Source organism: Girardinichthys multiradiatus, chromosome 12, assembly GCF_021462225.1.
Source record: "Girardinichthys multiradiatus isolate DD_20200921_A chromosome 12, DD_fGirMul_XY1, whole genome shotgun sequence".
In the NCBI taxonomy this organism is placed as follows: Eukaryota; Metazoa; Chordata; class Actinopteri; order Cyprinodontiformes; family Goodeidae; genus Girardinichthys; species Girardinichthys multiradiatus.
In genome coordinates, this window is record NC_061805.1 from 12,771,319 (window position 1) to 12,796,382 (window position 25,064).

A 25,064-nucleotide genomic window follows, 5' to 3' on the forward strand; every position below is an offset into this window, starting at 1 on the left:
ATAATGGAACTGCTCCAGGTATGATACTTCTACATATCAAGAATAATTTTATCTAATGAGATTTCCAAATAATAGGACAGTGAATAATGGCCAATGTGCAGAATGAAGTTGCACATCTTTTGCAGCCTTTATGACATACTCTTGCATTTAAGCTTGGAAGAACCAGGATTTTTAGGTATGATTAGCCAAATATACAAAATGCAAATAAAGAAAATTACAGTGTTCCTATGGGTGTTGTTTCTTTTTCTATATCAGAGAAACACCCTCTTCATCCCCCTCTTCTGTGACTGACTTCTCAGTTGTTGCATTCCTCTCCAGAACTCAGCATGCTCCTATGTTGAGAGGACCAGGGAAGTCATCCTTTTGAGCCTCATAGAATACCTTGGAGAGCATGGTGGGCATCTCATCAAGGAATTCATTGTAGTAAACCTAATATGCATTAACCTTATTTATAGACCACAACCCCTTTTAATAATTTTTTTTTTTTGATAGAATGATAAGAGATTTTTTCTCAACTTCTTTTTCTTCAATTTATAAAGCAAGTTGTTGCCCTGCCTCATTAATCCAGAAGGCATCCATCAAAGCAACCTGGGATTCCTGAACAACACAGCAGAACCATAGGCTGCTGATCCTCTCTATACCATGCTGCATTGATGCAGTACTTTATGCAAATGGACCCCCAACCAAGTATAGAGTTTATATAAATAAATCTTAGAAGAATAAATGTTTGAAATGTATAGTTTTTCCTGATCTGATGTCATGTTCAAAAGAACTTGTTTTTAGACGCCACAGTCACCAAAATTAAAGCCTTGGAATACAGTGCCTGGCCCAAAAAAAGTTGCAACCTGGATTTAACTAAGCAAATAGGTATGTGCCTCCTATTGGATAATTACTGCGTGGGCCATTATTACAAGTTATTTAACCCCAACTGGTGCAATGAATTGCTTCTCATTTCTTAAACAACCATGTCGAAAGACACATTCCATGGTCGGAGAAAAGGGTCCAATCATTGGCATGCATCAAGCAGAGAAAACATCTAAGGAGATTGCAGAAACAACCATAATTGGGTTAAGAACTGTCCAACGCATTATTAAAAACTGGATGGATAGTGGGGACCCATCGTCGAAGAAATGTGGCTGGAAAAAATCCTGAAATAAACGTTTGGTGAAATCAAATCGAAGACAAACAACAGTAAAACTCCAGGCTATGTTTAACAGTGAAAGTAAGAGCATTTCCACACCCACAATGCAAAGGGAACTCAAGGGATTGGGACTTAACAGCTGTGTAGCCTAAAGAAAACCACTAATTGTCAGGATCTGGAGTTTGGTGTGTGTGTTCTTTTTCTTGTTTACTATTTTCACTTCTCAGATGGTGCTGGAGTTCTCAGGTGTGCTAGGTGACAGTTGTGACTAATCTGCTGATTGCTTGGAGGTGTACTTAAGCAGGAGGCTGCCAGCACTTCAGCGCCAAAGTGTTTGCCTTCAGTGGCACAAGCTGAAGCCACAACTAATCTTTATGCTTTATGCTATGATCTTAGTAACCTTCATTTGTGCTCCTTTGCAGGTTGTTTTACCTGAACCTTCGGATAACTCTTGTTGATGCCTGACTTCGCTCTCAGCATTTTTTTGCTGTTTTGGATTTTCGACTTCTGGAGAAAGGTCTCCTATTTTTGTGGATTAAAATCCAAGATTCCTGTTTACTTCGTCTGGACAACAACCAGCTGGCAGCTTCCTGTTTCACCGTCATCTGAACCTTGGCATAAGCGTAACCTGTTCACCCTCCAACGCAAGTACCTCCATTCTGAACTCCTCATCATCCCTCACAGATTTCTCAAGCCTTACCAGAGAAACGTCTGTGCCGAACACTCAGTCTCCGAATCCCTCAACCCCCCCTGGCGGTTAGATTACTCAAACATAGTAAGCTTCTCATCATATTCCATTAATCACGTTAAGTGTAGTGTCTTGATTTATCTATTCCATGTTAACTATAGCATCTTGATTTACCTGCTTTTTCTCTTTCTTTGTACAGTTGGCGATTTACCAGTTCCTGCATATTTCCTATTTACCTTTTGTTTAAGAAAATAAATCTTCTTCTTAAACCTGTTTCTTCTTCTGAGTGTTTCGTCTGCATGTGGCTCAGAACTATCTCGAGCAAAATGACACTAATCAGTGAGGCTGAAAAAAGGCTTAAATTTGCTAGGGAGGCATAAAGATTGGACTGGAGCAATGGAGGAAGGTCATGTGGTCTGAGTCCAGATTTACCCTGTTCCAGAGTGATGGGCGCATCAGGGTAAGAAGAGAGGCAGGTGAAGTGATCCACCCATCATGCCTAGTGCCTACTGTACAAGCCTGTGGGGGGCAGTGCTATGATCTGGGGTTGCTGCAGTTGGTCAGGTCTGGGTTCAGCAACAGTATGTGTTCAAAGAATGAAGTCAGCTGACTACCTGAATATACTGAATGACCAGATTATTCCATCAATGGATTTTTTTCTTCCCTGATGGCACGGGCATATTCCAAGATGGCAATGCCAGGATTCATCCAGCTCGAATTCTGAAAGAGTGGTTCAAGGAGCATGAGACATCTTTGTCACACATGGATTGGCCACCACAGAGTCCAGACCTTAACCCCATTAAGAATCTTTGGTATGCGCTGGAGAAGGCTTCGCGCAGCGCTCAGACTCTACCATCATCAATGCAAGATCTTGGTGAGAAATTAATGCAACACTGGGTGGAAATAAATCTTGTGACATTGCAGAAGCTTATCGAAACAATGCCACAAAGATAAATGCGGTCCAATAAAATGTTAGAGTATGTGACCTATTTTTTTTAGGTGGCGAGTTTTTTACCAGCTGTACTGGTAGTGATGTGATATGCCTACAATGCATTTTTCAACATGTTATACTGTGACACTGATTACAATTTCATGTTGCAGAACACTGACAAGCTGAAGGAACTTTAGCAGCTTGTTGTGGCAATCACTACCATCACAATGGCTGGAACTGGACCCAAATACAATGCAATTGTTATTGAGGGTGTGGAAGTCATGAGAGGGCTTCAACCTATCACCAGGGCATGCTCCATCCTCCTCGGCTTGACCTATGCACTGAATCTGTTATTCCAGGCAGCTCAAATACACCTTTGAGGTTTTTCAAAAACATTTTTCTCTTTTTCTCTTAGAACTGGATGCTTCAAAGCTGTCAAACAAGGCCCAGAAACTTGAGCAAACTTTGCTTGAAACAAGACTGGTCACTGTGCACTCTACATTAAAGTAGACCTATACTCTCAAAGTTACACAATATGTACTGTTGCACACAGAGCAATTGAATTACATATTTGTGATTTGTTTTTCCTTTTTATAAATGCTTGTTAAAGTATGTAAGTTGGTGCTGAGTTTCAATTTTTCAAACTTGTTTGAGTGTAAATGTTCATGGTTTGACAAATTAACTGATGATCAGTACCACTATTTGTTATTCTAGATAGCTAGTGTCAATTCCTACTTTAGAATTGATGTTATGTTACATTAGAGAAAGAGCCAATTTTTGGTTCAAATGAATCACTTCATATTTCAATTCAATTCAGTTTTATTTATATAGCGCCAATTCACAACACATGTCTCAAGGAACTTCACAACAGTCAGGTACATGCATTCCAATTAATCCTAACCATTGAACAGTGCAGTCAGAGTTAGTTATTTATTCAAATTGGATAAAAAGTTTTTCTGTCTAAGGAAACCCAGCAGATTGCATCGAGTCAGAGATTTGCAGCATTCACTCCTCCCGGATGAGCATGTAGAGACAGTGGACAGTCACTGGCGTTGACTTTGCAGCAATCCCTCATACTAAGCATGCATGTAGCGACAGTGGAGAGGAAAAACTCCCTTTTAACAGGAAGAAACCTCCAGCAGAACCAGGCTCGGTGTGAGCGGCCATCTGCCACAACCGACTGGGGGTTTCTTTTTTCCTATTAGTTTTTCATGCACAAGTTTCTACTTCACACGAGTGATCATACCTGTCTGACTTTTAACGTGCTATTTTGAACACTGCTTAATCATAGAGAATTTAAATATACAATTTACACTCAATAATTAGGACTTTGATTAATGAGCCTTTTTACAGTGTTTACAAATACTTGGCTCTATACAGAATAGTTGCCCAGTTTACTAAAGGTCATTTAGCTATACCTAACTCGTTATATAAATTTAGATTTCAAATAAAGTGACTAGTCCTTTATTAATTTTTGATTGTTAATTCAAAGAAATTAGTATTTACATTTTAATGACTGCAATTAATACATTGATCAATTGACTGATTAGGTTACATCAGTCTTATGTAATTGTATGTAAATTTAATAAAATGTATTCATTATATACATTTAGAAGGTTCTATTTTTCATGCCAACTTAATTTATTTAATTAAATTATAATTAATTAATTTATATTTTCTAATTGAATATACCTAAATCAAATGACTAAATGTAAAAGGTCTAAATAAATAACCTTTAACTCAAATCCAAATGTAGTAAAATCTACTTAATAATATTGGTTGTAATGTGTGGCCTTAATTTTATTGAGTAGACGTAGGGTATTTTTTTTTACTGTGTGAGTGCAGTTGTTCTCACAGAATCTTAAAGCTATGCTCTGGTATCACTGAAGAGGGAATGTTAACAGGGAGTTAGAAAGTTCATGTCAGATCAGGATACAAGACATTAAGTCATTCTAGGCTACATGGGTGTTATTTTAGGTTGAACTGTCCACTGTTTGCAGTTCATAACATCAGTTAATTTGTAGAAACTAAAAAAGATTAGACATCTTGACAAAAAGATGGTCTCTGTAAATTAAAAACTTGCCTAATTATATTAAGTTAAATTCAGTGACATAAATTTATATAAATAAATAAAAATTGTTTTATTTAACTAAAAGAAGCAGATTTTACTCCAAACAGTTTTATGTATTTATGAATGTATTTGAATAATAGGCAAAAAAAATTTGAGAAACTAATTACATTTAATATATTTCACTTAACATTTTAATTAACATCTTCTTGACCACAACCATTTTAGAGTGCATGTAGAAACAAATTACTCTGCATTCTCAATTGACATTAAAACTAGACAGCTTCTGTCAGCAACAACACACAAAAGAACAACACTAACACATTGGCTTTGATACTGAGAGCTGCTAGAGTTACATCAAAGAGCATATAACAAGAAAAATCAACATTGAAAAAAAGTAATTTTTTTATTTACTTTGCAAAATATTCTTTTTTTATCACACTAAAGTAGAATCTATTTCAACACAGGTATTTAGGTTAACATTACATTTGTATGTCATAATTATAGAAGTGATACAGTTCTCTGAGAGACTTCTGAGTAGCTGTGTCCTCTCAACATTTTAGTGACACATCTGCCATCTTGCCTTTAATTTCCACAAAGATTTTAGATAAAGATCTCAGATATTAATTTCAGCAAAAAAACAAAAACAGTTTGTAGCTTGTCTATAGAATGCCTCACAGTTATTCATACACCTTATTCATATGTTTTCACACCATCAACTTACCTTTGCATGATGGTCCTATATGTAACTCCATCTATTCTACCATCAATACTAATCAGTTTCACTTCCCTTGATGAAGTACAGGATCACCTCTCTTCACATCTACCAAATGCTATTCTGCAGTAGCAGAGAGGATTTGGCAAGTTTTTCATGAGCGCAACCTACACTCAACACTATCCCTCAACCCACAAAACCATTTTCCAAAGAAATATGCGACTATTTAAGGGGAAATAAACTGACTATCTGGTGCTATAACATCCATTATTACCAAGAAGCAAAGAAAGATATCAACCAAGCAAATATTCGTTACTTTTCATGCTATGTTAAGTTCAAGAGATATGAATGTATCCAACAAACTTGTTAAAGAAAATCCACAGCGTTTCTCATCTAGACATCTCCAGGTCATCTGAATCAAATTCTCTGGCACTCCTCATTTTCCTGATTCACCAACTTTTATCCATCTCTCGTCTTCTCTCTCTCACTGACTTAATTCATCAGCTCCTTGAAAAAATTTATTTAATCTACTCGACACATTCTGAACACCAGTTTGTACATGTCTATTTTTAATCCCTCCAAACTGCAAATCCATGAAGCGGACATGAGTGTTTTCATCACACACTCAAAGCAGAAACCCTAGGGTAACTGAATCTACATCTGCTATACTTTGTGAGAATTTCTTTTTATATATCAACTTATATGTCCAGTGGGATATTATTAAGACAATAAAACAATCCATAATCCTTCATAGCAAAATCACAGAGATATTAACCTATGAAACTGCAGGATGAAGTTGTGTTGGGATGATATTAGAACCCAGTTAAATGTTCCATGCTGAAAAATCTAAATATAGCTTCTCTGTCAGAGACAATAACATTGGTAAAATTCATACAACAGAACTTTAGGTGCATTATATTGTAATATTGTCAGACACTGCAAAACATCCCATCAGCAGAGACAAAAAAGGCAACGTAAGATCAAGGGGAGAGATGTACATGGAAAGATAAAGAAAAAAAAAACTCAACAGGACATAAACTGCAGCAAAAAAAAACAAAACAAAGATAAAGAATTATTGGAAAATTAATGAGATGATAAAAGGAATAGCAAAGAAAACAAAATGAAATATACATGAAGATGGGAAAAAATTACAAAATATATATCTCACAATGTCCAAAGAAATAAAAAAGGACAAAAACTCAGTAGATAAAAGAAACTGGAATCATTGAAATCAACCTAAAAATGAAACTTAAACAAAGAAACAAAAGGCAAAAAGAGGGAAATAAACAACAGAGAAATTGAACATAGGAAAACAAAATAGATGACAACATCTAGGATAATAGTTCAAACTTGAAGGAAAGAAATGAAGGATGATTGAGGAAAAAAATAACTGAAAGTAAAAGGAGGAATACGATGGTAACAGAGGAGGAGAGGAAATGTGATTGCAGACATGTGACAGGGGAACAGAGGGCAGGAGAGAAGATGAGAACGAAGAAAGACAGACGGGCAGAGTAGAGCGAAGTGATGGGATGAAGTGGAAATGGAGATGCGAACAGAAACACAACAGCAGGGCTGGATGATGAGCCGAGGTGGCAGGAGAAAGCATTACTGTCTCTTGATGCATCCTTATTTGGATCAAAAACCCAGATTTCTTCACTGATAGCTGGCAGCCTCCCAATCATTGCAGGACAGACCTCAGTTTCTTCCCTTCAGCCTCATCATCACTACACCACTTGGAAACCCAGAGAATCCTTTCCACTGTGACAATAACATGAGATCTTATCATCAGCGAGGCTGATGTAAAAAAACGTGTTTTCCTTTTCTCCTAACTGGGACAAACTTGTTAACCAACAAAACTTTTATGGATCAGGGAATGAAAGGACATAATCCCTGACAGTCATGTCATGTGACAGGAACAGTTTGCAGGCTGAATTCCAAACAATGTGTCTGGTTTTAATGAAAGGTTGGCATCATCTGCCACCCATTGTTCACTGGTGCAGAAATGAAGCACTGCTGTCTATCTATTTGGTGAGGAGGATAATTACTAATCACAGTGAATGTTTCCCACAGCCCTGACCTGATGCATGCATGTTTCACAGTGATTACAGAGGCTGTGGGGAAACATACAATGGAAAAAAGAGATTCAACAATAAGGACTCACATCGTCTGTTCTGAGCTTCTTGGCCGGGCAGCCTCCATCTACAGGATGTAGCATGTAATACAGCCGCACTTTATTGGCGTGTTTCCGACTCTGAAAGGCGGACAAATGCAAACATAAGTTAATACCAATTATTTTCAATCACTCTAAAGACTCAAGTTGTTTAAATATGGTCTAATCTTTAACACATAGCCATAAGTAATTGTTAAAATGTGGAGGAAGCAATGAAGAGGGTTTAGCGAAGAGATACCTTAAAATACAGTGCCATGCAAAGGTATTCAGACCAATTGAGCTGTCACATTTTTTCACATTAAAACCCCAAGTTTCAATATATTTAATGTGGATATCAGGGCACAGACCAACACAAAATACTGCATTTTTGTGAAATGAAAGGGAAAGAAGACATGGTTTTCAAAGTTTTTTACCAGTCTGAACAGTGGTGTGTGCATTTCAATTCAGTTTTCAATTCAGTTCAGTTTTATTTACATAGCGTCAATTCATAACACATGTTGTCTCAAGGCACTTTACAAAGTCAATTCAATCCAATAATTCATATTTCAAGTCGGATACATACAATCCAATTCATCCTAACTGTCAAACAGATCCAACTTATTATTCAAATTGGTTAAAAAGTATTTCTATTTAAGGAAACCTAGCAGATTGCATTGAGTTTTAAGCCTAGCCTTAAAAGTAGACAGGGTGTCTGCCTCACGGACTAAAACTGGGAGCTGGTTCCACAGGAGAGGAACCTGATAACTAAAGGATCTGCCTCCCAATCTACTTCTAGAGACTCTAAGAACCACCAGTAAACCTGTAGTCTGAGATCGAAGTGCTCTGTTAGGAATATATGGAGCAATCCAATCTCTGATGTATGATAGAGCTAGATCATTAAGGGCTTTATATGTGAGGAGGAGAATTTTAAATTCTATTCTGGATTTAACAGGGAGCCACTGAAGGGAAGCAACAATTGGAGAGATATGATCTGTCTTTTTAATTTTCATCAGAACTCTTGCTGCAGCATTTTGTATCAGCTGAAGGTTTTTAACTGCATTTTGTGGATATCCTGATAATAAAGAATTACAATAGTCCAGCCTTGAAGTAACAAATTTATGGACTAGTTTTTCAGCATCATTCCTGGACAGGATATTTCTATCTAATTTTGGCAATATTCTGGAGATGAAAGAAGGAAATCCTAGAAACATGTTTAATATGGGATTTAAATGACATTTCCTGGTCAAAAATGACACAAAGGTTTTTTAGTTTGTTACCAGAGGGCAATGTAATGCCATCTACATTAATTGGTTGACTAAGCAATTTCTTTTTCAAAGGGAGTTTTTCCTCTCCACTGTCGCTACATGCATGCTCAGTATGAGGGATTGCTGCAAAGTCAACGCCAGTGACTGTCCACTGTCGCTACATGCTCATCCGGGAGGAGTGAATGCTGCAAGTCACTGACTGGATTCAATCTGCTGGGTTTCCTTAGACAGAAAAACTTTTTATCCAATTTGAATAAATAACTAACTTTGACTGCACTGTTCAATGGTTAGGATTAATTGGAATGTATGTACCTGACTGTTGTGAAGTGCCTTGAGACGACATGTGTTGTGAATTGACGCTATATAAATAAACTGAATTGAATAGAACTTACTGAGGATGAAATAACCATGTTCATGAGTATGCCAATGATTTTATTTTTATTTGAATCAATTTTATTTAAAAAAGAATCTCATAAATTACTGCTTAGAGCTAAGGGAATGGATGGCTCAACAGAGCTATGGCTCTGCGTAAGTTTAGCAACTGCACTAAAAAGAAACCCTAGAATTATTCTTATTCTCTTCTATTAATGATGAGAAATAAGATGTTCTAGTTTGGCCAGTGAGCCAGCCTCCTATGAATAATTGCCTTTTTTTCAAGGGGGGCTACATTGTCTAGTCCACCACGCAATGAGGGAGTAACACTATGAACAGGAGAATCGATTTGTATAGGGGAAGAAACAAAATTATTGTCCTCCACTGTGTTTTTCTGTGATAATGTGGAAATTTAAAATGTAATAGATTCTTTAAAGGGTGTTATAGCATTTGTTAGGAATAACCTTTATTAATATTACTCATAGCTGTTTTCCCATTTATACCATAGTGATATAAAGCATAAGTTCTAAAGTTTCCCTTTTGTTAGAATAGGATAAGAATGCTCATAGACATACAGTACAAGGATAAATGGCCTAAGGGTTGTCATGAATGACCTGAGGCTGGGGCACTGGGTTTGATAGTGGAGCAGCTGGTATAACTGGGTTGATTAGAAAGCCACAGCACACTCAGATTAAGTATGGACACCCGCCAATACACAATCTAACAGATAGACACCACAATGGTGACACATAGGCTACTGATAATTGCTGAGGGAGGGCACATCCATTGCATTGGAGTGCCAGATATAAAACTACATGTGATCTTCTATCGGGGCTCTTCGTCATCCTTTAACAAACTGCGACGGTCCGAGATGGGAGCCTCAGCGCTGATCTCTGTAATCAATCCTCTGCCTAATTTAGATTAAAGGAGCTAAAACTTAGAAACTGTTTGAGAGTCGCTCCTTTAAGAGTCAGAGTTAGATAGAGTGTGTGATTGCTTCTGGGGACCAAGGACCGGAGGAACTCCGAGACGTCTGACCGCCAACAGGGTGCGGTAGCTCGGACAAATTGGTGTTTCCGCGCGCGCTGGAGGCAAAAACCACTTTTGAATAGGGTTGCCACAGAAGGACAACAAAACATCACAGCAGCGGCCACACACCAAAAGGTAGGGAGATTGCTTTTAAAAAATCTCCAGTGTTTTTCCTGTAAAAACACTCTGGCTGTGTTGTTAGTTCTAAGTGAGCTGTTTTTGTAACTCTTGGAGGCAGAGAAATGGTTCAGAATAATTGTTGCGAACGCGTTAAACCGTAAGGCGTGTAGATAAGCGGTGCGACTCTAACGGTGGCAGTTCAGGTAGAACGGTACAATCTTCTAAAAAAAACTAGAGTCTAAGGGAAGTAGGTTTGAAGTTCCTTTATTCTATGCAAGGAAAGATCGGTTTCCCTCGCGCAAAATATAAAAGCAATCTCCCTGAATGAGGCACACAAATACTCGGTTAGGGTTTGTAGGGTCCCAACCATTCCATAAGAGGGGTCAAAAGATACTACCGAGGGGAAGTGTATGGGTTTAAACGGCCTCCCTGATCTTCTTAAAGGATCTCAAAGCCCACTTCTTTGAAAGTAAAGACGCAGGGAAATAGATGTGCAAACTCGGGTAAGGTTTGTAGACTCCTGGACCTCGTTAAAGAAGTCCCTCCGAAAGATACTGCCAAGGGGAAGTCTTCCTTGTGAGTAATCAGCTGTGAAGAAAAGAAAAAAAATACATATAGAAATATATAAAAGATGTAACATCAACTGGCCAGTGTGAATGTGTGTGAGTCAATAACAGTGAGCTGACCGCCAACGGTGCGGTAGCTCGGACAAATTGGTGTTTCTGCCCGCGCCCTGGAGGCAAAAACCACTTTTGGATAGCGCTGCCACAGAAGGACAAAACATCACAGCAGCGGCCACAAACCAAAAGGTAGGGAGATTCCTATTAAAAAATCTCCAGTGTTTTTTCTGTAAAAACACTCTGGCTGTGTTGTTAGTTCTAAGTGAGCTGTTTTTGTAATTCTTAATAATAATAATAAACACGCAGGGATATAGCTGCGCAAACTCAGGTAAGGTTTGTAGGGTCCTGGACCTCGTTAAAGAAGTCAGAAAGATACTGCCGAGGGGAAGTCTTCCTTGTGAGTAATCAGTTGTGAAGAAAACAAAATATATATATATATAATATGTAACATCAACTGGCCATTGTGAATGTGAAACTCTGCTTTGAATAAGCTTTGGTGTCTGAGAGACAAGGAAATAAGCTCTCATTTGGACCTGGAAACGGTGCTGTACCGCCTGGTTGGCCAGAGTGTTTGAAAGTGTGTGTGAAGTGAGAGAATGACTGAGACATCACTAGAAAATGAGCTCCCTGCTTGTTCTCTAGGATCAGGCTTGGAGACAGGGAGGAGAAATATAGTAGCATGTTTCAACCACAAAGATGCTTTAACAAGTTAAAACAACAGTTTGATGGAGCTTGTTTGGGTCCCAAAATAATTGTTGACTCACCAAAAAATGGTAAGAAATTATTTTTAACCATTAAGTGACACAAAGTGGTTCCACTCTAAAATTCGGTTTTACAGGGTAATCAAACTTTCATGTGGCCAATGTCTGTCCATTTTGTCTGTCTGTTTTTGTGAAATGAATGTCTGTTTCATGTTATGTAAAAATTAGGGTATATGTGGCAGGATACATTTAATTTAAATTGTTTTCTGATTTGAAACTAATTGGAGTTTTGAGTTTTTAGGTCTGGGGAAACAGTTCAAACAAGACATAAACTGGGGAACCAGTCCTGACCAGGCCATGGACCGCCTGCTTGAAGGGTAAAACATTTTAAACTATCTGACGCTCAGTGTTATTTATTAAATAAGGTATCACAACAATAGTTAGAGACTACAAGAGCAGGTCTGATCCTGAACAGTACCATAATGATATTAGGTCAGTTATTTTTGATAAAACAAAGGGAAGTGCCAGAAAGGGACAATGTCTCCTCGCAAAACAGGATTTTAATAAATGTTTGGACTTTTTCCAGTCAGGTTCAGAATGATCAAATTAGACTCAAATTTAACACAAGATGAAATGCACTTTAACAGAATTACTGGACAGGACTGAAATGGAGAAAACTTAAGTTAACTGAAACAAACTTCAGTCACTTGAAATAAATAAAAAGTGTAATTTATGCCTGACTGAAACTGTACGGTGTGTTTATAAAACTGGGTAAGACAAACTAAGATTATAAGACATAACATGCTCTTCATTTTTGTGTTCACCAATTTCATTAAGTGAGTGAGTTTTTTCCACAGGACTCAGTTACAGTTAAATGTAATTGAACCAGATTTAAAAAATGGTACCTATGGTTCAGATTTAATACTTACATTCACAATTTAATGAACACAATACTCTGACCCTTTTTGATGCCTACACATAAAAGAGACCAATTGAGGTATGGAAAGACAGTAAAACAAGCACTAGAACTAATGAAATTATTATTTTAAAAGCATTATTAAAATAATAGCAAGTAATAAAAACTAGTGACCCCAATCTTAAATATAATGACTTACTGCATTTAAAATATAGATAGATCTAAATAAAGCTAGATTAGAATAAAACATTCAGAGCCGTTATAATCTTGGTGATGAATACCACAAAAAATTGTTATGGAACCAGAGAGCAGCTTTATCATGGCCAAACAGAAACATTTCTAGGGAAGATCCAATGTCCTTCAACCTGATTTTGACTTTATTTAACCCTATCATGGCACATATTATGTATAGAAAGAAAAAAAAAAACTATAATTGGCAGCACTGACAACTGATTATTTCAAGGGTAACCCCTTGAGATGCACCATCTCATTTTTTAGAGGGTCCTTGCAGAACAGAAGATAAACAACAGAAATATGAATCAAACAAACATGAAAAAATCCCACAGAAATACTCACAACATTCTCAAGGACACGCAAACATACACTCATACACTCACAACCACCAGCATAGCAACTGCATGGCACATAGACTTAACATCAAGACACAAAATAAGACAACATACAGATGCAGAGTTCATGTGCATATCTCTGTGAGGATTATGTTCAGAATAAATGAACCTTTGTTCTTACTGAAAGCAAGAGAAAGATGTTTTACAATAAAGTAAATATAAATAGCAGTGATACAGCAAGTAAGTAAGTGAGGCAAAGTATTCAAGCTGATGTAGCTTTAAACTGAAATGCAAAACGTCAAATTTTTCATAATTCTTGGTGTAAAACACAAAAAAGATAACTGATCAGTATTTCTCAGGCCATATTGTGAATTAAATTGGATTAAGTATTTCTAAATACAGAGTATTTCAAAGTTTGAGGGGATGAAGATTAGTTTCTGTGGCATGGCCATAAATAACATCAGCGTGTTCTAGGATTGGCAGCACCAGTTGTGTGAAAACTCTTTACGAGCTGGAAGGGAAAAACTTTCTACAGAACAATAATGTGACAATTTTAAGGCAACAAGCACTAGAACTAATGAAAACAATATTAAAATTAGGATTTTAATATTGTTTAGGATTTTACCTCGACCAGTTAGACTCAGATTTTATCTGACTCCAAAAGATGATTTTTCGAAAACTGTATAACTAATAATGGCAATGATTAAACTTGGGAAAACTTTCACTCATTTAAGACTTACATTAGGAGAAAAAATGCTGTTAACTCTCTATAATTTGAAAAGAATAAACCTACCATCGCCTTCTGACAAGATTAAAATTATTGTCCTATGTTTAAAGCTTGGTTTTCACCAAATGTGGCAGTAAATAATAAAACAATAAAATCCCAGGTGGATTATACATACCGATTTATGTCAAGTCAAGTCAACTATATTTATATAGCGCTTTTCAGCTACAAGGCACTCAAGGCAATGTACATAAGGAAAAACATTACAATTGTACGGAAAATCAAACAACAGAGGTAAGAATAGAATGATGGATAATAAAATGAACAGAAAGTTGGGCTTAAAACTTAAATAAAACTTAACTTATAATGTTTAGATGGCACAGTCATTATTTATGCATAAATAGGTTTATTGTGGTAGGCAGAAGTACAAATACATTTTCCAACTTTCACTACTTGATGCTGCAAAAGGGTGACAAGAGGCCAAGTATCCATAGTTTTTGTGTCAGACCACCAGGTGCTACAAAGGTAGGCTATCCTTTCCTTTTTCTGAATGGAATGATTCTGTTTATAACTAATCTATTTGCTTTTTATCTTCTTTTACTCCTTAATAAGCTGGTACACAGCAAGACTGAAATGTTGTTTATTTTTGTATTCTTTGTATAAAATAATATTGGAAATAACAATGTACAAATATGATTATGTGTTGTGAAATGAAGATGGTGAAAGAAAGACAATTGCTGATTTTACTACCCAAATTTGTGATTTCTTGTTTATGTTAAATTGTTGTACTGGGATGACTGTATAATCAAACTGTTTATTTTCAGGCATTGCTGGTCATAATACTCATGATTTCTCTGGAAAGGTTAATGAAGAGTCGTCCCACTATATTGCCTGATGATGTGAGTGATAACCCTAAACATTTATATTTCTCCTAGGTGAAGAAGGCCTGAAAAGGTGGCTGGGACCAGCCTGACAAATGGGTCCATTGACACATTACTACTTAGAACATGAGATCTCTGGGGTTCAGGAACAATAGGAATCGAAAGATTGTGTTTGAGGGTTGAAAATCTGTGGTTGAGAGGGTGTGACAGGAATGAATGAAGGCCCAAGGTATGAATGATGAATGATGTGGACCACATGAGTGAAAGGTTCATGGATCGAATGGTATGTTTTAGTATCTGTGAGCTCATTTTTGTTTTGGGTTTTGATTCATAGTTGTGTTCAAACAACTAATGAACGTTTTAGAGCGCACCAAGTTTTGTTTTTCCATTTGTTTTTCTCTAATGTCGGTGTTCCCTATATGTGTTCAGATGCTCGCAAGTTGGAACAATTTTCTGGGTTTTAGTTTCAGAGGGTGAAAACCTAAATTTCTTATGAATTTTCTTGAGGTAAAATTGGATCTAAATTCTCTGTGGGATGGGAACAGAACCAAATAGAACCTGTCATTCTGCCATAGGGTTTTGGTTGAATAATTTGATGGTTAAAGATTTGGCCGCCCAAACTTCCTTAAGAGGGGAGGCTGAAGCTGGCATGTGTTGTGTGTCTTAAGTGTTTATCTAAATTTCTGTTTCAATGCTTGTCTCAAATGTTTGTTGGACTAACCTTTAGACTTCAGAGAAAACAAAAAGAAATAATAATCATAGGATGGAAAAATGAAAATGAATATATTGGGGAAAAAATGACTGGTTATAGCGATCAAATGTTTAACAGGAATGAATAACTAAATTATGGTATGATTAAGGTTGTACAGAATATGCAAATTACTTTGATCTAGTACTGGGTGTAGAGGTTACGGAAACCCTAAATGTCTAATTTGGGTAGAGTTAATCAAATTATCAACGTGCTTGAAAAGTAGGTTGTCCAAAACACTGGACACCTTCATGGTAAATGATGCGAATACTTTGTTCTGGGGATGATTTCAAAAATTATTATGGTTTGAACATATCTAACATTGGCTACTAGTTAACGGACAATACATTAGCAACTAACTGGGTTACAATATAAATATGATTTTGGGTTAAAGGTGAGAAGATGACTCTATTACATTATCCATATATTAGATTCTCATGAAAACAGGTATTGGAGCATTTCCTTTTCCCAACAAGCCCTAAAGGAAATGGTTATTGATTTTATGGGTACTGACAACAGAGTGAAAGGATGTAGAGTGCTTGACACTTTCACCAGGTCAGCTGAGAGAGCTAATCTCACAATCAAAAAACGATTGGCTAAAGTTTGTGCTGATACAAAAATTAAGTGGCTGGATGGGTTTAACTCCCCATGAGCTGCTGACAGGAAGAACCATGCCCTGACCTTTCACCTCCTCTCTTCAGTCGGTGTGTGAACACAGTCTGGATTCAGAGAGAGAGCAACTGACACACTATGCTCAACGATTTCAATCTGCTGTAAAGTTTTTGTCTCATAATACACAGGAGGCTCTAAACAAAGAACCAACAGGAGAAACAAATGGAACTCTGGATGAGGGCAAAACTTAGCTAACACATCAAAAATGTGCTTGTGGAATTAAATTTATTTATTCCAGTGACCGTAACATCAAACGGTAAGATTAACTCATCTTTTTGCTTTCAACTAACAAAATACAATTATGTGGAACCTGTTTCATAAATGTTTGAGTGGGCTGGGTTACTTCAACAGAGGGAACGTGATAAAGAAATAAACAATAACAATTCTACTTGTTGGGTTAAAGCTTGAAGGTGTGTGTCCCAGTAAATTTGAAAGGAGATCACAAAATCAAAAATCACAGAGGGGAGAAGAACTTCTAAAGTAAAACTGTGTGAATAATCAACAAACAAATGTTTGCTTCTGTGAATGTGGGAAATTGTGGAATAATTTGCATGAAGGTTTAAAGGAGTGTTCAACTATTTAATCAACTCAAATAACTTCATGAATAGAAATGATAACTTCCTATGTGCTTCTGAGTTATTTATTTATGGATGATGTTGTTTGCAACTGAGATTGTAAATTAACTTGATGTTTTACTTGCTGCTGAACAGAACTGATTTATGGGGAATAATTGCTTTGGGGGTGACTGGACAGGAAAGATGTGCAGATGTGCCCTGGTTACCCTCTCCATCCAGGATGCCCTGACACCAATTGGCCCACTTCGTCAGGGGGAACCTTTCAGAAAATGTGTTTTTGAATTTGATATGTCTGCTTGAATACAAACTGCTTCCTGTTAGAACCGATTCTAATCATTTAAATGACACCAAGATAAAACAGGAGAGACAGCTGAAGGCTGTGTAAACAGGATGTTGAAATTATTTCTTCTCAAAATAGAATAGCTTTGGATATGATCCTAGCAAAAGAAGAAGGTTGTGTGATGTTTTTGGAGAGGCTTGTTCTTTTATTCCCAATAATTACCGCACCTGATCGATCTCTGACAAAGGTCCTAAAAGAATTCCAATCACTATCCATTGAATTAAAACCGCACTCAGGAATAGACGAACAATTAACGAACATGTTCGAGACGTGGCTTGTAAAATGGGGAAACCTACTGGTGAGCATATTCACCTCATTGACTGTTGTGGCGATAGCAGATTGTGCATGCTGTTGTGCAGCGTGTATTTGAGTTCTCATCCTTAGGTGCATGACTACAACCATGAGCTCCATGGACTCGGGAGGACTGAGAGTGCCGACCACCTATCAGATGCTAATGGTTGAGGGGTCAGGCCCCTCAAATCAAGGGTGAGTTGGATCCTCCAGCGGATCCAACTCACCACCAGGTGGTGATCAGTGGACAGCTCAGCCCCTCTCTTCACCCAAGTGTCCAAAACATGCGGCCAAAGGTCTGACGACATGACAACAAAGTCGATCATTGACCTCCTGCCTAGTGTGTCCTAGTGCCAAGTGCACTGATGGACACCCTTATGCTTGAACATGTTCATTGGTGTCCCCATGGTGTCCCCAACCCAAAGGCGCAGGGATGCGACCCTCTCATCCACTGGGGATGAGAAACGGCTGAGCTGGGAGGTAACAAGCAAACCCACACCAACCTGCCACCACTCCCCGTGGGCCACTCTAGAGTAGAAGAGAGTCCAGCCCCTCTCGAGAAGATGGGTTCCAGAGCCCACGCTGTGCATGGAGGTGAGCCTGACTATTTCTAGTCAATATCTCTCGACCTCCCGCTCAAGCTTAGGCTCCTTCCCCCCCAGCCAGCTGACATTCCACTTCCCTAGAGCCAGCCTAGGCATCCAGGGATCGGGCCGCCGAGGTCTCCACCTTCGTCCGCCGCCCAATCCTCTTTGCACTGGTCCCTCCCAGCAAACTGTTCAGGAACTCTCCCTTTTCATTAATATGAAACACTGTATTCCATTCTTAATGCATCTACAAACCCAGACACCCATGGTACCTCCAACAAACTGCATATTCCATAAGGGATGAAAAGGAACAGAAAACCTTCATTAAATTATAAATATCTAGACATCCTTTACATGTGCAGAGTTTTAGGCAAATAAAATATGACTAATGAATATTACATTTAGGGGAGTTCCTGCCTCAAGTGGAGGAGTTTAAGTATCTCGGGGTCTTGTTCACGAGTGAGGGAAGAATGGAGCGGGAGATCGACAGACGGATCGGTGCAGCTGCCACAGTAATGGGGGCGCTGTGCCGGTCCATTGTGGTGAAGAGAGAGCTGAGCCGAAAAGCAAAGCTCTCAATTTACTGGTCGGTCTACGTTCCTACCCTCACCTATGGCCATGAACTTTGGGTCATGACCGAAAGAACGAGATCACGGATACAAGCGGCTGAAATGAGCTTCCTCCGTAGGGTGGCCGGGCACTCCCTTAGAGATAGGGTGAGGAGCTCGGCCATCCGGGAGGAGCTCGGAGTAGAGCCGCTGCTCCTCCACATTGAGAGGAGCCAGTTGAGGTGGCTCGGGCATCTATACCGGATGCCTCCTGGACGCCTTCCTCGGGAGGTGTTCCAGGCACGTCCCACCGGGAGGAGGCCCAGGGGACGGCCCAGGACACGCTGGAGGGACTATGTCTCTCGGCTGGCCTGGGAACGCCTTGGGCTCCCCCTGGAGGAGCTGGAGGAGGTGTCTGGAGAGAGGGACGTCTGGGCGTCTCTGCTGAGTCTGCTGCCCCCGCGACCCGGTCCTGGATAAGCGGAAGACGACGAACGAACGAACGAACATTTAAATATTTATTTGAAAATACTAATTTATCAGGTTTTAATTATTTTGTTGAACAATAAATTATTTTCCTAAATAACAAAAATGAATCCTGGGTAAAGTGTTACTCATCCCCCGATGCTATCCATTCAGAAATTAGGTGAAAAGACTAAAGGTCTAGCTTCTGCGTTTTTACTCTTTCAGGTAATAGCCTCTTCATCAGCATTCTCCAAGAAATATTTGGCTTCAGTACTTCCAGGGTTCTACAAATCATCTGTGCATGTGATGGATGTGTGCACATTGCATGTGTAGGGCATGGCCTCAATACCCCAGTTTTCTATGAGCAGGTGAATGAGAAATGCCATGGATATACTCAGCTGTACTTGCATGAAATCTGGAAATCTTTTTTCCATTTGTGGGTGTAGCATCCCTATTAAGGGCTGACCTTCAATATATTAAATCACAAGAGTATTCCCATGTTTATTTCCATTTATTTCCATGGCTGGATTTAGCCCGGGCTAAATCCAGTGTTAACAAGGCTTTAGGCTGCTAAGATACCACTGGGTATACTGTGGATAATAAATACATGCCGCCTAAAAATAGGAGACAAGGTTCATCGAAAAGTTTCCACATTTGTTACGAGGAACTTTTTATGAAACTGGACTTATCTTGTTGAACACCTCGCAGTTAATGGTGTAAATGTCTCCATGATTCATTCACAGATCAGCCATCAAAGAACTCAGATTAGATAAATAAAGACTAGAAAAACTAGCTAGAAATGTTAAAACCTCTGGAGCAGCACCTCTACAATGCTTGTATGCTGTGTGCACGCATGAGATAATCAGAACTGAAGAAAAATCCATATTGCATTATAACCACATCAGTGAGCAGATCACAGATAGTGTGATTTCAGACGACCCCCTGCTAAGGGGCCAGAGTGTTCAATGCCAAAAAACCTATGCTGGTTTTTTAAACAGAGTCATCCCATTCATACAGGTCCTTCTCAAAATATTAGCATATTGTGATAAAGTTCATTATTTTCCATAATGTCATGATGAAAATTTAACATTCATATATTTTAGATTCATTGCACACTAACTGAAATATTTCAGGTCTTTTATTGTCTTAATACGGATGATTTTGGCATACAGCTCATGAAAACCCAAAATTCCTATCTCACAAAATTAGCATATTATTAAAAGGGTCTCTAAACGAGCTATGAACCTAATCATCTGAATCAACGAGTTAACTCTAAACACCTGCAAAAGATTCCTGAGGCCTTTAAAACTCCCAGCCTGGTTCATCACTCAAAACCCCAATCATGGGTAAGACTGCCGACCTGACTGCTGTCCAGAAGGCCACTATTGACACCCTCAAGCAAGAGGGTAAGACACAGAAAGAAATTTCTGAACGAATAGGCTGTTCCCAGAGTGCTGTATCAAGGCACCTCAGTGGGAAGTCTGTGGGAAGGAAAAAGTGTGGCAGAAAACGCTGCACAACGAGAAGAAGTGACCGGACCCTGAGGAAGATTGTGGAGAAGGGCCGATTCCAGACCTTGGGGGACCTGCGGAAGCAATGGACTGAGTCTGGAGTAGAAACATCCAGAGCCACAGGCGTGTGCAGGAAATGGGCTACAGGTGCCGCATTCCCCAGGTCAAGCCACTTTTGAACCAGAAACAGCGGCAGAAGAGCCTGAACTGGGCTACAGAGAAGCAGCACTGGACTGTTGATCAGTGGTCCAAAGTACTTTTTTCGGATGAAAGTAAATTCTGCATGTCATTCGGAAATCAAGGTGCCAGAGTCTGGAGGAAGACTGGGGAAAAGGAAATGCCAAAATGCCAGAAGTCCAGTGTCAAGTACCCACAGTCAGTGATGGTCTGGGGTGCCGTGTCAGCTGCTGGTGTGGGTCCACTGTGTTTTATCAAGGGCAGGGTCAATGCAGCTAGCTATCAGGAGATTTTGGAGCACTTCATGCTTCCATCTGCTGAAAAGCTTTATGGATATGAAGATTTCATTTTTCAGCACGACCTGGCACCTGCTCACAGTGCCAAAACCACTGGTAAATGGTTTACTGACCATGATATCACTGTGCTCAATTGGCCTGCCAACTCTCCTGACCTGAACCCCATAGAGAATCTGTGGGATATTGTGAAGAGAACGTTGACAGACTAAAGACCCAACACTCTGGATGAGCTAAAGGCCGCTATCGAGGCCTCCATAAGACCTCAGCAGTGCCACAGGCTGATTGCCTCCATGCCACGCCGCATTGAAGCAGTCATTTCTGCCAAAGGATTCCCGACCAAGTATTGAGTGCATAAGTGTACATGATTATTTGAAGGTTGACGTTTTTTGTATTAAAAACACCTTTTTTTTATTGGTCGGATGAAATATGCTAATTTTGTGAGATAGGAATTTTGGGTTTTCATGAGCTGTATGCCAGAATCATCCGTGTTAAGACAATAAATGCAATAAGTGCAATGAATCTAAAATATATGAATGTTAAATTTTCATCATTACATTATGGAAAATAATGAACTTCATCACAATATGCTAATATTTTGAGAAGGACCTGTATATAAAAAATAATCCTCAGGAGTATAAATAGTCTTTAAAAGCTGTTAAGAAATGGTTTTGGTTCAAGAACGCAGCTCCATGCTGCTCCTTTCTTGCTGTTTAGTAGCTACCAGCAGCAGCCTGTGCCAATTACCAGCTGTGAATCCATTCATATAGATGTAAAGTGGGGTAACTGCATTGAAGAAATGTATAATTTGACAAACAGTCGCTACACCATTAAATCATAAACTAAATTGGATTCCTTTTTTGAGGCTACAAGATGTTAAGACACAATGAGTTTTTGTACTAGCTGATCTATGTTTCTCACGATTTTACAATAAATTAAGCTAGTTGTCCTGTTGTGATCACAAATACTACACCTTCTCTGCTTAACCCGCTCCTACTAAATAACACGGACTGAAAACACAGCAAAAATCTCCATGAATATTCAGCTTTAACCTACTGTTTGACAAAATAATTTACCAGTGGCATGTACATTGTTTCTGCTTATTGTTGGTAACCTTTCTTTGACCCCCTTTAAAAACAGGCTTATAAAAAACAATCCACCTCCCTTTTTGAGATGTGGGGACCATGAAAGACATCATCAACATTTCTCCCTTGCAAGAGATGTTGCAAAGCCGAGCCAGCAATACCACTAGAACGTTGCAATAATAACTGCTGGTAAGCATGTTCATTATTATTCGATATAGTCGTTTAATGATGCAGTTTAGAATCATTCAACTTAAGCCCTAAAGGCAGAGACATTCATGTGTGTCAACTGAACAACAACCAGCATGCTTTATTTTTCAGTTTTTCAGAATTGGTATAAATGCTCTTTCTGTTGACAAAGTGTACACTGCCTTTTTTGCCGTTACCAGGGGCTGTAGTTTCTAATGTCATCCACAACAGCCATTTACTTTAAAATGCTATTTGAGTCAAGAAATCTAAATAATGAAAATTATGAAGACATATTAGGCTCAAGAGACACAATTCAGGTTAAAGTAAATTTAACTGATGGATCAATGGCAATACCATCTTTGTGGACAATTTATTTGACTAACTTTTAGAAAACAGCACAATAAAATGGACAGAAACAGTCATTCAAACCTGACTACTATTAGAGGGCCTGAACCTGATATGAACCTTGGAGTAGATCTATCCATCAGCAAACCTAAACAGCATGGGGTTGGGGCTGAATATTGGCTACACCTTTGATTTGGAATCATTCGCCCTGTCAGCTTGCATTTGTCACGCTGATACCTGCTAACACATCCCATACAAGGAACTCTAAACAGATGATCATTTTAGCTCTGAAGATAGGGACCAACTTTCTCCTCCATTGCTGTGTCCAAGGACTTTTTTGGTTGTCTTGATTTGTAAATATGTTTTGTGGACAAACACAATGCACAAAAAGGACATAAGGATTTTTCAGTGTTTGCCACTACATACAAAGAACTATGGTTGTTTCATTCAGAGAACTATGGCTACACACACACACACACACACACGTTTTTTGGTATCTCTATTTTCTTGTGTTAGGTTTTGAGTTTGAGTTCCTTGTCTGTTTTTTCTTCACATCCATGTTTACATTTTTTCAGCTGCTGTTATTTTATTTCATTCAGTGCATGATGATTTATTCTTGTGTGAAGATGTTTCTGTTACTTCCCTGGACTCTGCTCATTTGTGTTAAATAGCCTCCGTCCTTCTGTTGCCCTGAATTCTCCCTCCCACCAGCTGTATCATATTTCTACTGATTGTCCCTCTTTGTTCACTGGGCCATTCTCCACTCTACTTCTTTATTTATACCCTCTGGTATTCATTGTACAACAGTGGTTCCTCTTGGCTACTCCAGCTTCATGTCCTGCCCCTGACTTCCCTGTTTGTTACCTGCTCCATGTATGTATACCTGCCTGCGTTTTCATGTCCTGCCTCCATCTGTGAAAGATGTTTCAACTCACCATGTCGCTCCCACACTCTTGTCTGCGTCGTGGTCCTAATGAACCTCAGCAGCCGTGACAATGTGTGACCCAATACTTTTGGCAATATAGTGCATAAATATTGGGGCTCCTCCTATTCAATATCTACATGATGGTGACTATGAACCTATTTATGTTTTGGGTAAATGCTTAGAACTGATCAATTAATGGATGTGCCCTAATTGTCTTCAGTTGAATAAAAACAAAACTGAAGTAAAAACTTTGGACCAAAAGAGTAGTGATTAGTTGGTCAGACAGCTGCCGCTGATCCAGAACATTGCTGCCCGTGTCCTCACTAAAACTAAGAAAGTAGAACACATTACCCCGGTTTTAAAGTGCTTACCCTGGCTCCTTATATCTCAGAGAATAGACTTTAAAACACTGTCATTAGTTTATATTTGTTGTTGTTGGACCAACGTTTAAGGCCATTCAGGTCTTTTGGTTCAAGTCGTCTCTGCATCCCAAGAATCAGAACCAAACATGAGATAGATAGATAGATAGATAGATAGATAGATAGATAGATAGATAGATAGATAGATAGATAGATAGATAGATAGATAGATAGATAGATAGATAGATAGATAGATAGATAGATAGATAGATAGATAGATAGATAGATAGATAGATAGATAGATAGATAGATAGATAGATAGATAGATAGATAGATAGATAGATAGATAGATAGATAGATAGATAGATAGATAGATAGAAACCTGTATATTTTCTGTAAACAGACGTTTCTCTATATCTGTGTCCCACATTCTCAGTTTATTTCAGTGTGTCCCTGTGTTGCAGCACCCCTTAAACACTGTATGGACACATAACAACAATTTTGCCATGCTACCAAAGGGGATATGCACACAATGATGAGAAACTGGCTTGTCTTTTTCAATTTGTGCCTCACACGGCTGGAAGCACATGTGGGGAGGCCGAGGGGGGTGGGCAGCTATATTGAAATTAAAATCCTGCCCGGGATTATGAGCTGAGTCATTCCAAAACTGAAATCTAAGTGTGAGTGGAATCTGCATCTCACACTCCTTTAATTCGATGTGCTCCATGGACTAATAGCCTGCCTGTCACAAAGATTTTGGGCTGTTTGCCTCTTGTTTAAACATATTTCAAGAGCTGAGAGTATGGTTTCAGCTATTTTTCTTACTAGCTATTTTTCAAAAGGCAGCCTAACAACTGATCTCTCCGGACTATTTCTATTAATAACCCCTCCTTCACTCCACTGCTTCCCCGTGAGGCAGGCTCATAATTAAACTGTGTAAGTGCCACTGCATTAGTGTGAACTAAATAAAGAGGTCTAAGCACCTCAGTGGTTCTGTTTTCGCTTATACAGGAAGCATCAGGCCACTTTTCATTCTGACAAAAGGTTCCGAACCAGCTTTATTACCGT

At 38.7% G+C, this 25,064-nt stretch overlaps 1 protein-coding gene across 2 annotated transcripts in view; it reads right to left on the reverse strand.

The window, feature by feature from the left end:
- zmat4a (zinc finger, matrin-type 4a) overlaps window positions 1-25,064 on the reverse strand; it is a 277,406-nt gene that overhangs the window by 177,130 nt on the left and 75,212 nt on the right. For both annotated transcript variants that reach the window (XM_047382377.1, XM_047382376.1), the window contains exon 3: window positions 7,705-7,794. In XM_047382377.1, the coding sequence (XP_047238333.1) occupies window positions 7,705-7,794 (90 nt within the window). The remainder of the gene's footprint in view (window positions 1-7,704; window positions 7,795-25,064) is intronic.